The following is a 16,244-nucleotide window of genomic DNA, read 5'->3' as shown; positions in this document are numbered from 1 at the left end:
AAACAGTAGTTAAAAGGTATAGTAAAGGATTTCGGGATAATATAACAGTAAAAAATAGTAGTAATATCTTGCTCCTGAGGTTGAATTGAAGCCATTAAAGTTTATTAGAATTCTATCACCACCTGAGCATAGAAGATTAAAGAAACTGCCATAGTTTCGAATCTTTGAAAGCGGATATCTCGATTTGCGAAATAAATCAGTTTGGCCATATTTCCTTTATTCAAACCAGCTTCTATCATTACAAATATACACGAAAGTTAAAGCTCTGTCGATTCTGGTAGATCATCCTAAAGAAATTGTCATCTCACTCTGATTAAGTAATTGGTTTTGGGGAGCAATGCATCCCACAGGCATTGGCCCTGAACTGCAATCTATAAAAAATCGAAATTACTTGTTCTCAGAAACATGATTTCGTATCAGAATCAGACAAAATGTTCGGAAAGGTTGATTCAATGTAGAAAATTTTGACACAACGAATATAAGAGGTTTCACTCTGTCAGATCGATCTGCTGGAGATCACGGTATGACAAAACATGGGTAGGTACTGCAAAAACAATTTAACCAAATCATTTCTAAATTTCAACTTTCGTTATCGTTGAGGATGATTCTGGGTCAAATAAAGATCGAAATAAGATCAACCTAAAATTTCGGTATGATTACCATTGGAATGCTATCGGTGATCATTCTAGAAATGAGAAGAAAAAGAAAAATTCAATAAGATTAAGCCTCATTCTTCCACCTGCATTCTTATTACCTATCTTTAGAGCGTGGTTACATGCAGCAAATAATGTGTTTTGACATTCAGTGTTCATCATCCAGTGAAGAGCTTGACCTGATCCTTGGCATTGTGGAAATAGGTTAATAATTGATGGATCACTGCAATCTATAAGGAATTTTTTTTTCAATTATTATTCTGAGAATGAAGTCAATTGAATTTTATGAAAAAAAATCTTGAAATATCCCAGTTTTGCTAAAAGAACACAGTATGTATATCAGATGTTCTACATAAACAAAATTTAAAATGAATTTGTTCAAGAATTTTTCTTGGAAAAAAGTAAATACCCAAGATATGAATTATTTTCAACATTATTCTTTGCTCTCTCACAAAGAGGGTTGAAAAAATAAGAGTTATTTTGCTGTCTATAATGGAGTAGAAGACTACGTATTGTTCATAAGCATAAGTAACATTTGAATTCATAATTCAATTTCGTCCATACGCTCCTCAAAATTGATCAATAAAAACCATTTCATTTAAGTTATCTGTGAATTTTGAGAAATGCGTGAGCATCAAAATCAAATCTGTGTACTTTACCTATGGGAGAATGAGAAGGAGCACGAAGAGGAGTACTAGGAGGCTTTTTAATTCCTACTTCAACGGTTTCGTGTTCGCTGAATTTGTGGACTTCTACAGGAACTGGCCTATGTTTCAAATGCTCCTTTAACAAATCCTTGATTTCGTTCATAAAGTTTTTCCTGTCGTCGATTATGTGTGTTATGGTATTGTTGATTTCTATATTCACTTGAGGTGAAACTGGTTGCGGTGGAGGTGGTGGGGGAGGTGGAGGAGGAGGTGGAGGTAGATAAATAGTAGGTGGCTCTGGCGGCGGCCTAGCGGCACAAGCGGGTATTTCATGCACTGAAAAATAGAGATTTCAGGAATAATTGATGAATATATTGAGTGGCATAGAAAACGGAACACCAGTATTAATGAATGGCCATGCAAGATGGTTCCACAGAGTTTCAAATGCCGAAGTCTTGCAGCGCGCAAGTTGTATAACAATCGAGACTCAATTAACAAGGGCCCGACTCAGATGGAGCGGCCACATTCTGAGGATGCAAGACATATACTCCCCAAAATAGCTCTGTGTGGCGAAGACACAGAGGAAGCTCGGAAACCAGGAGGCCAGTATGAGCGGTCTATAGATATACTGCAGCAATCCCTAAAATCCGTCAATGCCAATCATAAATGGGAACAACTAGCATAAGACAGATCACAGTGGATGTCTTTGGTCCACAGTTATAATGGCTAGATCTGATTGGTGACTATCCATGCTCGGAGTGTGGAAGGATCTGTAGGTGCTGTTGGGTCTTTTCAGTCACTTCATCAAGGGCAGCATCTCCTCCTTGCTCTTTGCATTAAGAGGTGATGGAAACACATGTTGGACGCTGTCCAATCCACTCTTCCAACAAGATAATGCACGACCACATAGAACCAAACTTACGTTAGCTCATTTTGAAGACATTGAGGCAATGTGTTGCTCTGGCCCTTTAGATCCCCCGATCTTTCTCCCATAGAGCACGTCTGTAATATTACTGGAAGAAGATTACTCCTTCTGACCATCTGCAGACTTTGACGGCATTCGTACAAAAAATTGTTGTGATAATATCATGAATACTGGTTGTTCTATCTTCTATGTGACTTAGTGAAAGCTATGCGAGACGTGAAACTGTCAACGATTTTTTTCTAACTTATTTCACTGAATGCTTTGAACTGAAATACACAAGAAGTCTGAATTATGTTCCGATGAAATGTTGATGTTGAACTCTTGAAATTTGGAGTGAATACTTTTTTCAGTGGTCTATATATATATTGATATATTGAAAAATCACCTTTTCGACATTTTCCACATCTTCTTCTCTTTCGATGTAAACCAAGCCAGAATAAAGCTAAAACCACATCAATATTAAGTACTTATTTTGTAGTAAGTTTTCACGAATACTCACTTGAGAAAGCTATAGGAAAAAACGACCAGGTCAGTAGGAAAAATAACAAGGCTATCCTCATTATGACTGAACTTATTGATTTGGCAAATCTCGTGGGATTAGTGGAAAATTAAAAAGAAATTATGTACTAAAATATTTGTACATGGCAGAATTCATTATGGGGAACATTATCGAAGAGAATAAAGTATTAACGTTTCGGAAAGTCGTCAAAAGCTCTCATCCCAAAAATTATTTTTTTGGATTGAAGTATATCACATTATTCCTAGTAATCAACCTACAGAATATGTATACTGCATTCACATTTATTTTAGCAGTCGGATGGTCATGAAATAATTTTCTCAAGTTTTTGTAACTAGAACGGAGTTAGGTTGGCACTCATGAAATGTCTGTAATGTCATAACGCCGTTGCCACAACTAATATCAATTAATATTACGAAAATGCCAAAAGTGATTGAAAAACGAGACAGGGTTTCAGGAAGTGCTATTTAGAATTCAGGTCCGCTCATTCAAATAGTTATACCCTGATATTCTAAAATCCACAATCAGAAAGATTTTGAATGAAGAGGATGACAAAGAATTTCCTCCTATTGGGAGACCCAAAAAAGTGGTGGCATTTGAGAATTTTATGTTTGAGTGAATTAATGTGAAAAGTTTACCTACTACAGGATTTTCGATGAATGTCATCATAGAATAAGTTCGCGAAAATTGATTTTTCTATTTTTCATTTGACTTGTCCTAAATATTGTAAATGTCTTAAGGTACCAATAAATACCTAATTATTATTATTATATCAATGCATTAAGATGAACAGCCACAAATACGCGCCAGTTGTCCTACTAATTGTTTATTCATGTGGAATTTTTGTTCAAAGGTCAAGTTCTCCTTGCTTGAAACTTCCTTTAATTCCTTCTACTTATATTGATGCAAGATGATTTTTGTTGAAGAATTTAACATTCTTATAATTATCTGTTAATTCCTTCGAGATATACCCATTTCCAACCACTGCATCATATGCATTTCATCTTCGGGTTAATATTTTTGAAATCTACAACTGATGTAACGTATTCAAACTTTAGCCAAAGAAGATAACGAACATTAACTTTCCTCAAGCTAGTGCATAATATGATATTATACTGATCTCTTGTATTTTCCATGCAAATAACTGGATTTGGTATGCCTTCAATCAGTTTGTATAAACTTCAATTATGTTCGTCACATATTTTTCGAAATGATTCGACATTGTGATGAAAGACGTAATAACAGAAACTTCTACGTAGAACGGGCAACATAGCGTTGATTCAAAACCCAAAAATGTTTTGACAAGCGTCATAACCCCACATTTTCGTACTATACAGAGTGAAATGTGTCAAATTTCCATGGCCAACCGACTGCTAAAATAAAAGTGAGTGGAGTATAGAAAATGAACAGATCCTTCTTGCTCTCGTTGTTACTTTCAAGACGTGGATATAGTCAGATTTTTCATTAATCTTTCACGTTATTCCATAAAAGCAGTCAGTTGGTCGAGGAATTCGACAAATTCCATTCTTTGAATAGTGTTTGTGTTCGTTGAATTTGCTTATTGCTCAACTTTTCAAGTCCCGAGGCTCATAGAACTACAATTCCGGAATATCAATGAGGAAAACATTTCAGGAATGTCGAATCTGCCTAGTTCCACCCTTGGCAACTAAACGCGATAACTTCTGCCGTTGATTCGTCTATCAGAACGAAACATTCATTAAATTAACTTGTCACAGCCCCTGAACTCGAAACGATTCTGATATCGCATAACTTGTTATTCAATTTATAACTCTTCCGAATTCGGAGCTTAACGAGATTCGACTAACTTATCTCCGTATTTGCAGTCGAATTAATCACAATTTCATCGAGCCAGAACGGCCCTAATAAATTTCAGAACGAAAATATTTCCTGATTAGAACTGAAGGAGAATTATGAATTATTCCACTTGTTCTCTTGCAGATAAGTTGGAGAATTCACTGGCTGATGCTATGCGAAAACCAATTCAAATCAGGCCGTCATATCCATCATGAAAATTCTTTGTGTAATGGACCGTTTCATTCAGAATTCTGATTCTTATAATAATTATTTATGAAACAAGGACGAACAACTGTCTATTATGCAAGGTCAGTCTTTGACTCGTGCAAATATTTCAACAGTAGATTCTTGAGGTCAAAAAAAAAACACTTTTTTTCTTTACGATTTTTTCCAATTCAGCCCTGATAAAAAGATATTGCCATTTTAAGTTTTCATAATAAGCTGTGCCATCCCTAGAAAAACAGAATAACCCTCAAAATAACTAGCTAAATCAGTGACACTGCACATCTGTAGCCAAAGTACCAAATTTTCACAGATATTTTTTATTTTTGAACATCAAATTACTTGAAAAATTATACGAGAAAATATAAGGAATACTTTTATTCCACAAAACGTTCAAATATTCATTAGATAGCGTCCAACTTAGTTGCAAGAGTTGGGTATTCTTATGTAACGTTGTGGTCATAATGAGAAATCTGGGAGACTTGGGTGATATCTTGTGTTCAAAGAAGATTCATCGAATACATATAAAAACATGATAAAACCGTTTGTGAGATAGAACTAAAAATAACATTTTTAATGATTTTTCAAAAGTCTGTATCTTTCAAACCGAGCCAATTCGGAAAAAATGGTAAAGGAAAAAAGTGTTCCTTTAAACCACAAGATTCTACTGTTGAAATTGTTGCTGTATTCGAGCCTGCAAATTAATAGTCGAGGCTAGCAAGCAGCCGAGATAATAGACAGTTTTATGAGTGAAAATTAAGTACTCACCTGTTAACTGGCCTAGGCTATGTCGCCGTAAGTGCCAATTTCCTCAGCTCTGAAGAAGTATTACTAATATCCATATCGCTATCTCTTCTTGAATATTTTGAACACTATCCAAATCACGTGCTTAATTCACTCGTGAAATCTAGCGGATTTCGTAAAGAATTAATCTGACAACACCAAATGGCACTTATTATCACAGGCACTTATTAAATCGTGGATTTAAGTGGACTAAATCGCCACTCGTATAGTGACGTACGACAGCGGACGAAAAGTGTTTGCGGACGAAAAATACTTGGCTTAAAAAATAATCGCCTTTACGTTAGGAAATAAGTACGTAGAATGTTATTTTTGCTGGTGACGACGAAAATAAAACTAATTTCAGGGGATGTTGGAATTTCTGAGACATTTCGGTGTAGCGTCCTTCTTTTTTTATCATCTTCTTGGGAAGATTAAGTTAATTGAGAAATGAAGAACCCTGTGTGCAACATGCACGCAGCAGAAACGTCCATTTTCGAAGGAAAACGTTCAGTGCCGGTTTTCTGGTCCCCTCGCTGAAAATATTGAAATATTCAGTTGTTGACAATGTCAATGTATGTTTCTGTTAATATTTATGCAAACCCCAGTGCTCATTCCACCCTGAAGCGAAATGCCGTTCGTCGCATAGCTTTGGAGCACAGAGGACCAAATAGACATTTTCATATTAGATAAACCGTTGGTACTTTGAATGAGCAATACTTGTTTGTATGCAAGCATAAGTAGTTCACAGGCATGTTCTCGTTAATGAAGGCTTTTAAAATGAGAGTTGTTATCGAATTTTGAACGAAACAGGGTAATTTCAGGTGGAAATTTCGCTGAACATTCCAACTGCAGAATGTGCCAAACCACGATGAAAAATTTGAGAGATTAGAGAGACTGGATTATAATTTGTTTAATTACCTAGTTACAGAATGATGTATTGTGATGCTGGGGCGTTTTAATATATATCGTGAATGTATTCCACATTCCACGGATCCAACTTTGATATTGAATGGATGTGGCCGATAATAATTGATGAAAATCCATAATTTAATCAAATTTTCACCACATATGTACATCGGAATCGCTTCTTGGTTTCAGATGGAAATTATAGACAGCTTTGTTATTGGTGCGTCATAAAACCATTGTCAAACTACACTGCGCAAAAAAATTAACGCACATTCTGAAAATCTCAATTTTAATGAAAGTTAACTCTACATTGACTTTATAACTTATTTTTTATGTTCTCTCGGGAAGGTTTTGAACGAAACAAGACACATTAAATGGAAGAACAATTCAGGATTTCACCGAATCTTATGTGGAAGAAGAGAAATGAACAATTTTCAAAATACTGAAATGCTGATAAGTGATTTAATACTTGGTATTTCCACCCCTTGCGTTAATTACAGCTCGGCAATGACGGTTCATACTCAAAATGGGTGATCTTAAAATGTTCTGATCTAATCCTTCCCAGATTTCTCCGAGTTGGATTCCTAAGTCATTAAGAGTAGCTGGATGATTTTCTGAACCTCTCAGCCTTCTATTGAGGTTGTCCCAAACCTGCTCAATCGGATTGAGATCTGGACTTCTTGGTGGCCATTCCATTCGAGAGACTTCAACCTCTTCAAGGTACTCCTGAACGATGCGCGCACGATGGGGTGTGGCATTATCGTCCATAAAAATGAAATTTTCACCAATTTATGGGGCAAATGGCATAACATGCTCTTCAAGAATGTTCCTTATATACTTATCAGCATTCATAGCTCCATTATCAACGACCACTAGGTAGGTGCGAGCAGTCAAAGACATACCATAATCAATCCTCCCCCGAAACCAGTAGTATTCAGGGAATTGCACTGAGCATATCTTTCATGTGGACGTCTGTATACAAGGGAACGTCGATCACAATGGTAGAGGCAGAATCTAGACTTATCTGTGAAGAGAACTCTTTCCCAATCAGCCTCTTCCCAATGGATATGCTCTCTCGCAAAATCCAAACGCGCCCTTCGATTGGCTGGGATAAGAGCTGGGCCTCTTGCCGCGACACGAGGCGTTAAATCATATTCTCTGAGGCGATTTCTTATTGTCTGAGTGCTAATTTGCACCTCATGAGTTTGCTCAAGCTGAATTTGAAGGAGGCGATCGGTTGCAAACCGTTGTCTCAACGAAGAAACTCTCAAGTAACGTTCTTGAATGGCAGTTGTTACCCGTGGTCTACCCTGTCCTGGTCTTCGGACATTCATACCTGTCTCCCTGAATCGCTGCAACATTCTGGACACACTTGTATGGGAAACTCCAAACCTTTCTGCAATTCTTGTGTATGTCCACCCTTCTTCTCGCGAAACTACCGCTTGGGCACATTCCTCTTGGGTCAAATTGCGTGTTTCGCGTTGCATATCGATCGAGTGTAGAAAATCAAACGAAAGAAAAACTATTGATCACTAGCATTGATCGAGAACAACTGATTATGTGTGTTAATTTTTTTGCGCAGTGTATTTGGTGATTGAGAATTAATTATATTCTATAATATTTTCTAATAGCTTGAGGTTTCTTGCAAAACCCTTCTTCTTTCTATGAAAAACCCACATTATTTTTTTACCATGAATCATTCCTCGAATTTTTACACCCTGTATATATCTGACAAATAAGGGAAATTCTTTATGCTAAAACAAATTTAGCATATTACGCATGTATGACGAATTAACCGGCTGAAAGTCAAAGAACAGCACATGAGGATTCATCTTCTTAAATAATTCCCTCGCCTTCACAGAGATGGATGTCCCACCCTACAAAAAATTGAAATGAATCCGTATTCAACCATTTCTAGAGTATCAACTCTGGAATTAGACGACTGAATACTAATTCGAGTTGGGGGAGGGTTTGTAGAGAATTACAATCATTAGTTTGCTTTCAAACGTCTGCTTCTCGATGAACAAATAAGGTTTCTCTAAGGAATGAATGTCAACAAGATGACATGTCACTCGAGATTACAAATTATCAAGGACGAAACAGAAGGAATTGGTTTAATACGTCTTGAGTTTACTTCGATTCAATTTAGTTGGTGCCTCATTAGGACTGCAAATAAGATGCCGGCATCCTTCTATAAAAAATTGGGATAGACTTCATTGATTCTGAACAATGTGGAATTGCTTTTTGGGCTACTTCTTTTGTGAGGGCGAGTTCTTCTTTCTCTTTCTTAGAGAAAACAAGTAGCTCCTTTATTACAAAGCGCTAGGCTACCAGTCATCTATAAGACTCTGAAACAACGCAATGGTATAGATAGAGATAATCGAATTAAGTCTAAATAATCTTTGCTCTGAACCACGCCAAATCCTGTTCACCATTTCATTCCGTATTCTTTAGATTTTTAGAAGGAGCTGTTAAGTGATGAGGGAGCAGTTCAAAAGAAATTCAAACCTATTCATTTTCTCCAGTTGAAACTCCATCCACCGGATATTTTCAAATGAAGAAACTGAATATTTCACGTGTTCCCGACTTGGAGTTCACTATGTCGCACAATTGAATGTGGAAATAAATTCAATGTCAAAATACAACGATCCACAAAGGAAACTCTGAAGTTATTCACGACCGAAGCAAGAAATTCTTTTGAAGTCAACATCTCGTTATAAAGCACACTTTTCCTCCGCTCTACTTCTGGGAAAAGTTAAAAATCTGACTGCGAAACTCTGAGAGCACGGGTGAAATGCAAATTGTTGTGAGGTTGAAGTAAATATGTTTCCTTCTAGATGCATTTTCTACTAGGGATTCATTCAATCATCCTCGTTCATCTTGAGGTTTCTTCCGGAAGATCTTCATCTCACTGTTTTTGAAATTCTGCTCGCACTTGGATGTGCTCCATTGTTACATTTGTTCTTAGTGAAAACACCACAGGTTTTTCACATGAAACATTGATTTTTTTTGTTTTTGATATTTAAGGCCCAACCGAACAAAGGTTGATATAAAAAATTTCCAATTGACCTGAACTAGTGCAAACTATTTCTTATATTCGTAGAAAGTTAGGGCGAATAACGAGAAAAACAAGATTAGTGTTTACTCTTACTAATGTATAAAAAGCTTTTGAAGCACTATACGGTATCTGAATAAATGTATGCACACACTACTGCATACGATATTCCAACATGTGTTAATGATAAACTACTGGAGTGGTGAAGTTGAGCATGAGGGTACATTATTTCCCACTAAATGTTCAGTTTCAGTACATTTTCGAAAGATGTACCCATGGTGGGATATTGGAACTAAATAAGCGTATCAGAAGTTCGATCCGAATATGTTCAAATAACTCACGAAACGAGCAAATAATGGTTATGACGAAAAAACAAGTTGCTTTCTGATGAATAAATGATGTCACGAAATATTTGATATTTAAACGAACAGAACAACCCAATAGGTTTGTTTCTGCAGGTTCAACTCTGTCTTCAGAATTCAATAACATAATTTTGGAGTTCACTTTGGAATTTTCCAAGAAACATATTTCTCTAGTTAGAACAACTATCTGTTCTGAAATACTTTTCTTAAAATTTGAGCATTATCGATCAAATAATTCCTTGGATACACAATGTTTTTTGTTGTATACAGAGATTCAATTGGGTGGGCATTTTTTCTTCATATTCAATGCGAAATTGAATGCCTATGATATTTATTCATTTATTTTGAATTTGTCTTTTCCATCGAGCTTCAAAATTCCTAAAAGATAAATATCTCGAAAACCATTGGAAATGGAAAATATAGTATAAATACCGGGTGTCCCAGAGCTTTTAGGCCAGCAAATATCTCAGTTACCTGCGGAAAAAAAAATTGAAAAAAATACTTGTCGTAGGAGACCATACGCTCTTTCATGCAGCATAGCAAAATCCACCCCCTGACAAACAACCCCCGAGAAACCACCCCTAACTTTTGTTTTTCAAATGGCACCCCCATATTTGTTGTGCTTCAACTTACAGTTTTTTTCATTTCTCATGGTAGCTAGAATGGCATGCAGAATTATGGAAAATAAAAATACAAATGAAATACGAATTTATACGCTCAGCTGTATTGTTACTGCAACATTATACAAAGCACAAAAAGTTCTAACATTTTATTGACTCTTTTTTTTCAACATCCACTTTTTCTTGTCTCTACAATGTGGACTAATTCGATCAGTCCAATTAACAGTACCCACTAACGAATTCAATTTTATCGAGTGATTATCTTTACAACTACATATTATGATATATCATTGATTGAGAATTAAAAAGAGCTGTCAGTTGAAGCCAAACAAACATGAGGGTGCCATTTGAAAAACAAAAGTTAGGGGATGTTTGTCAGGGGGTGGATTTTGCTATGCTGCATGAAAGAGCGTATGGTCTCCTACGACATGTATTTTTTTCAATTTTTTTTTCCGCAGGTAACTGAGATATCTGCTGGCCTAAAAGCTCTGGGACACCCGGTATAAATACAGAGTGAGTACAGAAATTTTCACAGTAAATTCTTGAGGTCGAGAAGAACACTCTTTTTCCCTACCATTTTATTCCAATCGGCTCGTTTTAAATGAAACGGGCTGCTGAAAAACCATAAAAAAATGTTATTTTTAGTTCTATCTCACGACCGTTTTTATGAAATGCAATGAATTTCGGAATAGAGTTTTTCTTTCATTTGATGAATCTTTTTCGAACACGAAATATCACCCACGTCTTCCAGTTTTCTCGTTATGACCATTGCGTACCATAAAAATATCAACAATTTAAAGAACCCAACTCTTGAGACTAAGTTGGACACTATCTAATGAAAATTTAAACGTTTTGTGAAATAAAAATATTCTTATTCATAATATTTTCTCGTATAATGCGTAGTTTTAGAGTAATTTGATGTTCAAAAATTAAAATGTACATGTGAAATTCGAAAAATTGGTTACTTCGACCGAATTTTTAAGAGATCCACAGATGTGTGTATTGTCACAGATTTTGCTAGTTATTTTAAAGTTAATTTCGTTTCTCCAGGGGTAGCACAGCTCATTATGAAAATTTTAAATGGCTTTATCTATTTATCAGGGCCGAATCGAAAAAAATGGTATGAGAAAAAAGTGTTTCTTGTGAGACCTCAAGAGTTTACTGTTAAAATATTTGTACCAGTCAAAGACTCACCCTGTACATAGTAGTACAAACTTTTTTCCTCTAAACAAAACAGGGTATCTACAACAATGTCATATTTGCATTGAAGTAGGTAGCGTATAAATACATATAATTCTCGAAAAAAGGTAACAACAAAAGAATACCCTTATCTCCGCCACTGAATTCGATTAATTTTCCTGAATATCCCTTAAATCGAACATCTATTGAGAAAAATTCGCTTCATTTCGATAGGCCAGTTTTCAGATACAATCATATGTATGTGCCTACAAGAACTTCAATTCAAAAAAGTTTCTGATCAAACAAAACATGAAAATCAGTGACAGAAATTCAAGAAATGAAACAGTAAGGCATAAAATTAAAAAATATGAATATAAATAAAAAATGAACCAAACATAGCACTACCGTAAAAACAATAAGTCATATAAACAGATAATTTTCCACCAACTTTCAAGAAATTTTAGCTTGAAAGAATATTTTTCCAATTAAAAGCCATTTATTGATTGTGGCTATAATATTGGAAAGAAATGTAGTCATAGCTAGCATGTTTGTAAGGTAAGGCGAAAATTAATGCGCATTTTTTCACAGATCAAATATTTTTCAAGTGGATAGTGGTACAAATTTGATAATTCAATTTCTCACTATTCACAAATCGAACATTTTCTTCGAATTTCTACGTATAATGAAAATAACTTTTGCCTACCTGATCCGTCGGTTGATTTACGGGGTGATCTGTTGATTCTCAATCTAAAAATTGTCGAAAACTCATCGGTGCTTCGAACTGGTAGACCGAAGATGCGCCCAAAAGTTATACAAATCGAAAATCTACTCGAAATTTCGCCGCTGCTGACAGGGACAGGTCCGACACTCACAACTTACGGATTCCGTGTGGGGATAAACAAATATCTCGTGAGTGGAATCAACAGTTTTCCGATTTTCCGGGACAACCCCCGTCGTGAGCAGAGTCGCGGACAGAATGGGCCAATCTGAAAAGACAGGTGCGTCGCGACGGCGCAAATGGGCCCCCATCTCATCGATTGGCGCCTTCGAATAGGGCCCCTATGGCCACCGAGACTTTCGCCTTTACGCGCCCGCCGATCGCACACCTTCGATCATGAGGATTTTTTACTATTTTCCACGTAGAACCTTTCGCACCCCGCGATGACGAGAATCCATTCAAGGAACAAAACCCCTGAATTAGTGATGAAGCCGGCGGGCTTTGTGTTGTTGGACCGTTTAAAATTAATGCCCCGGAGCGTTCAAGCGTGGTTCTTTGGTCTTGGGGACGGATTATTCACGAAATCGGCGTGAAAAAATTAACGAGAACCTGCATATTCATGGAATTCATGTTGCGGCGTGTAATTCTCATGATTCCGAGTTAAGATATCTATGAAAGAACTGATAATCGCTCTTCAGATGAACGGGAACATATTTTGTTTTTCTGTGTCGACTGAATTTCAGTTTATTACTAGGATGCTTGAAAAATATCCACCTACGCATGCCGTCTATGCTTCTTCCTATTATGCACGAAGAATTCCTTAGCAACAATTCAATAACGACAGAGCAATGGAGGAAAAACGTCTTCCCTCATGCATTGTACCCTCAGAAAGCATTCCTGGGTCAGAAATTGTAGAAATACCACTTGCCCAGGTTCAGAAGATATGTAAAATATCAACAGAAGAAAAGGGTCTGTATTACATAGCGCCTGGCTACCAGTCATCGATAAACGGAACATGGAGCCAATGCGAATTGGAGATGAACGCCGGGTACTGTACCTTGCTACCCAAGAAAGGTCCTCTTTCATTACTCGTCTGAAACATTTTCGCATTGGCTAGGCATTCTGTCACAATCTGGAATTTCATCTTCTTCCCCACAGAATCTGCATCCGTCTGTTTCTGCTAGACCCATTTTCAGTAGGTAGGTGCTTCTTGAAGCCACCATGCCTTGCAAGGTAGTCGAAGTTCCTAAGCTTTTCCTTATCCTGAAACTCTCTTTTGAAAGTGAAAAGACCAGGAGTGTTCTTCTAGACTTCTAGAGAATAGGTCTTTCCGAATCTCACAGAAGAGGGTTCACGATCAGCAATTGTTAACTTTGATGTCCACATCGCAAGTTCATCAGCATTTCAATTCCTCCAATAGCACAATACTCCTAGAACATTTACCCTTCGGCCTATGACCAGTTCCAGTTGCTTCCTGGTATCATAAAGGGTAGTCTTTGACTAGTACAAATGTTTTAACATTAGATTCTGGAGGTCAAAATAAACACTTTTTTTCTATACCCTTTTTCTGATACGGCCCTGATAAAAAGATATGGCCATTTTAAGTTTTCATAATGAGCTGATGTGACTCCCCTGGAAAAACAAAATTACCTTTATAATATCAAGCTAAACCTTTGACACAACACATCTGTGGGTCTTTTAAAGAGAGATATTTTTTATATCAAATTATCATCAAATTACTCGAAAACAGCGCATTTTATACGAGAAAATATGAAGAATACTATCGTATTCTTATACGTTTTACAAAAAGTTCAAATATTCAGTAGATAGCGTCCAACTTACGTTTCATGAGTTGGTGTCTTTGAATTTTTGATATGTAATGGTCATAATGAGAAAACTGGAAGACGTGGATGATATCTTGTGTTCGAAAAAGATTCATCAAATAAATGAAAAACTATATTCCGAAATTCATTTCATTCGATAAAACCGTTTGTGAGATAGAACTAGAAATAACATTTTTTTATGGTTTTTCAACAGCCTGTATCTTTTAAACTTAGCGATTCCGAAAAAATCTTTTCTTTTGACCTCAAGAATCTACTGTTGAAATAACTCACCCTGTATACAGGTTGTTTTCAAGGGCGAGATATAGAATGAATTAAAATAAGCCATTTTATCAAAAATTCCATATATAAAATATTGAAGATGGCTGAGCTGCAACTCTTGGAATTTCGACAAAATTTCATTAAATTCGAACTGTGCAAGATGACCCTAGCATCGGAAAAATGAAACTAAACATAAAAACGTCATAAATATATGGTTGGATAATAATGAATGGTTCAGTATATCCCAGTCTATCTGATTAGCTGCATCAGGTTCACTTGAAAAATTTATTGTACCTTGCGATTTGGGGTGAAAAGAGCGAAGAACATTGATACAGCACATTGAAAGTGGTTATGTTGACGAAGTGCTATTATTGTTACCCTATTTCACCCCATTTATGTGAAAAAAAATTGTGAATAATTTAGGCGAATTTTATTGATAAGATTTTTACACTTGGTCCTTAGTATTTTTCTGTCAGTTGATATAGAAATGAGCCATTTCATTAAATCGTTAAAAATAAATAATAATGATAACGTTTTTTAATTTTTATTCCCAGGTAAAAAAAAAATAAAACTTCATGGTTGAGTCAGTCATCACGAGTTACGGTTTTTCCCATGGCTTTGCGATAATTCAGAAAACAATGATTAAAGATCGTATAAGGACCTATTTCAGAAATAATTTTTCATTTTTTTTTCAAATTTGTCATCTGAAAGTTAAGTATGAGCGATTTTTAGTAAAACACCATTTTACCAGTTTCACCATCGGTTGAAAAAAAGCCTCACCTTTAAATACACCCTATCCGAAGCCAACGAGTTAAACGTCGATTTACCTTCTTTCACAAAACTTACATTTTCGCTTGTCCTGAAAAAGGTCAAAATCAAAAAACCAGTTGTTTGTAAAGATTTATTGATTGAAGCATCGTCAACTCCGCACTGTTCAGAAGACATGGCAGAGCATTAAATATACAGTAAACAGTGAGAGTTGAAACACATTCAAATAATATTCTGCATGTACATAATTCAGGGTATCGACATATTAAGGCATTTATTTCAATCACCATATACATTTAGGCAAATAGAAGAGCACAACATTTCTCTCATAAAACAACCTATATAAAAATTTAGAATTTCCAATCACTCAAGCCGCGAAATCGCTTCGAAAAAAAAAACCGTTAGTTAATCTCTCATTTCTCAAAACGACCGATGAAAGTTACAATCATCGATATACAATTGAATCACAATAAAAACGAAACATGTTCAGTTTGAAGTTTTGGAATGGCATCATCAGAATGAGCGGTGTAACCAAACGCCTAAATTCTAAAATTTAAATAAAACTCGAAATAATCATCATAAAACAACGAAATATGTCAACCTGTCCGATTCAGACAACATTCTTATGGAAACAGTCAGGATATATTGTATAGGTTAGACTAGATACGAGATTTCCTAGTAAATATGGATCTACTGCAGCTTACAGAGCTTAACAACATCATTTTTGCGAATTATTATTATTTATATATTAAGTCGTAAGGAATAATGTATTGGTATACATATTTTTGAATGGCCTAAGGTATGTAGGTAGTATTAAATCCAACAAATTAATATAACGACGAAGAATTGAGCCAAACCTAACTTTTGGAAAAATGCTCTAGGATTATTGCTTGATACAGAAAATTTTAAATGCACAATATCAAGTCTCTCTGCTCGAAACCTATTCAGAATGATCGCTGGGTATGCAGACAC

General features: G+C 35.9%; 2 protein-coding genes across 3 annotated transcripts in view; both read right to left on the bottom strand.

Annotated features, from left to right (window-relative positions):
* LOC123318078 (BAI1-associated protein 3) overlaps positions 1-12,643 on the bottom strand; it is a 75,737-nt gene extending 63,094 nt beyond the window's left edge. Inside the window, exon 1 of the mRNA XM_044904779.1 lies at positions 12,388-12,643. The gene's annotated coding sequence lies outside the window, so the exon portion shown is untranslated. The remainder of the gene's footprint in view (positions 1-12,387) is intronic.
* LOC123318088 (mitochondrial fission regulator 1-like) lies at positions 197-2,882 on the bottom strand. Of its 2 annotated transcripts, none has more exons than XM_044904786.1 (5): positions 2,725-2,882; positions 2,611-2,667; positions 1,313-1,636; positions 755-883; positions 197-371 (listed from the first exon to the last, which is right to left on the bottom strand). In XM_044904786.1, the coding sequence occupies exons 1-5, from the start codon at positions 2,783-2,785 to the stop codon at positions 283-285; spliced, it is 660 nt and encodes a 219-aa protein (XP_044760721.1). In that variant the 5' UTR covers positions 2,786-2,882; the 3' UTR covers positions 197-282. The 2 variants fall into 2 exon arrangements, with proteins under 2 accessions (XP_044760721.1, XP_044760729.1); XM_044904794.1 differs by lacking the exon at positions 197-371 and adding an exon at positions 383-685.
* Positions 12,644-16,244: the final 3,601 nt, after the last annotated feature.

This window comes from Coccinella septempunctata, chromosome 1 (assembly GCF_907165205.1).
Source record: "Coccinella septempunctata chromosome 1, icCocSept1.1, whole genome shotgun sequence".
NCBI classification, from domain to species: domain Eukaryota; kingdom Metazoa; phylum Arthropoda; class Insecta; order Coleoptera; family Coccinellidae; genus Coccinella; species Coccinella septempunctata.
This window is presented reverse-complemented; position numbering and strand designations above follow the sequence as displayed.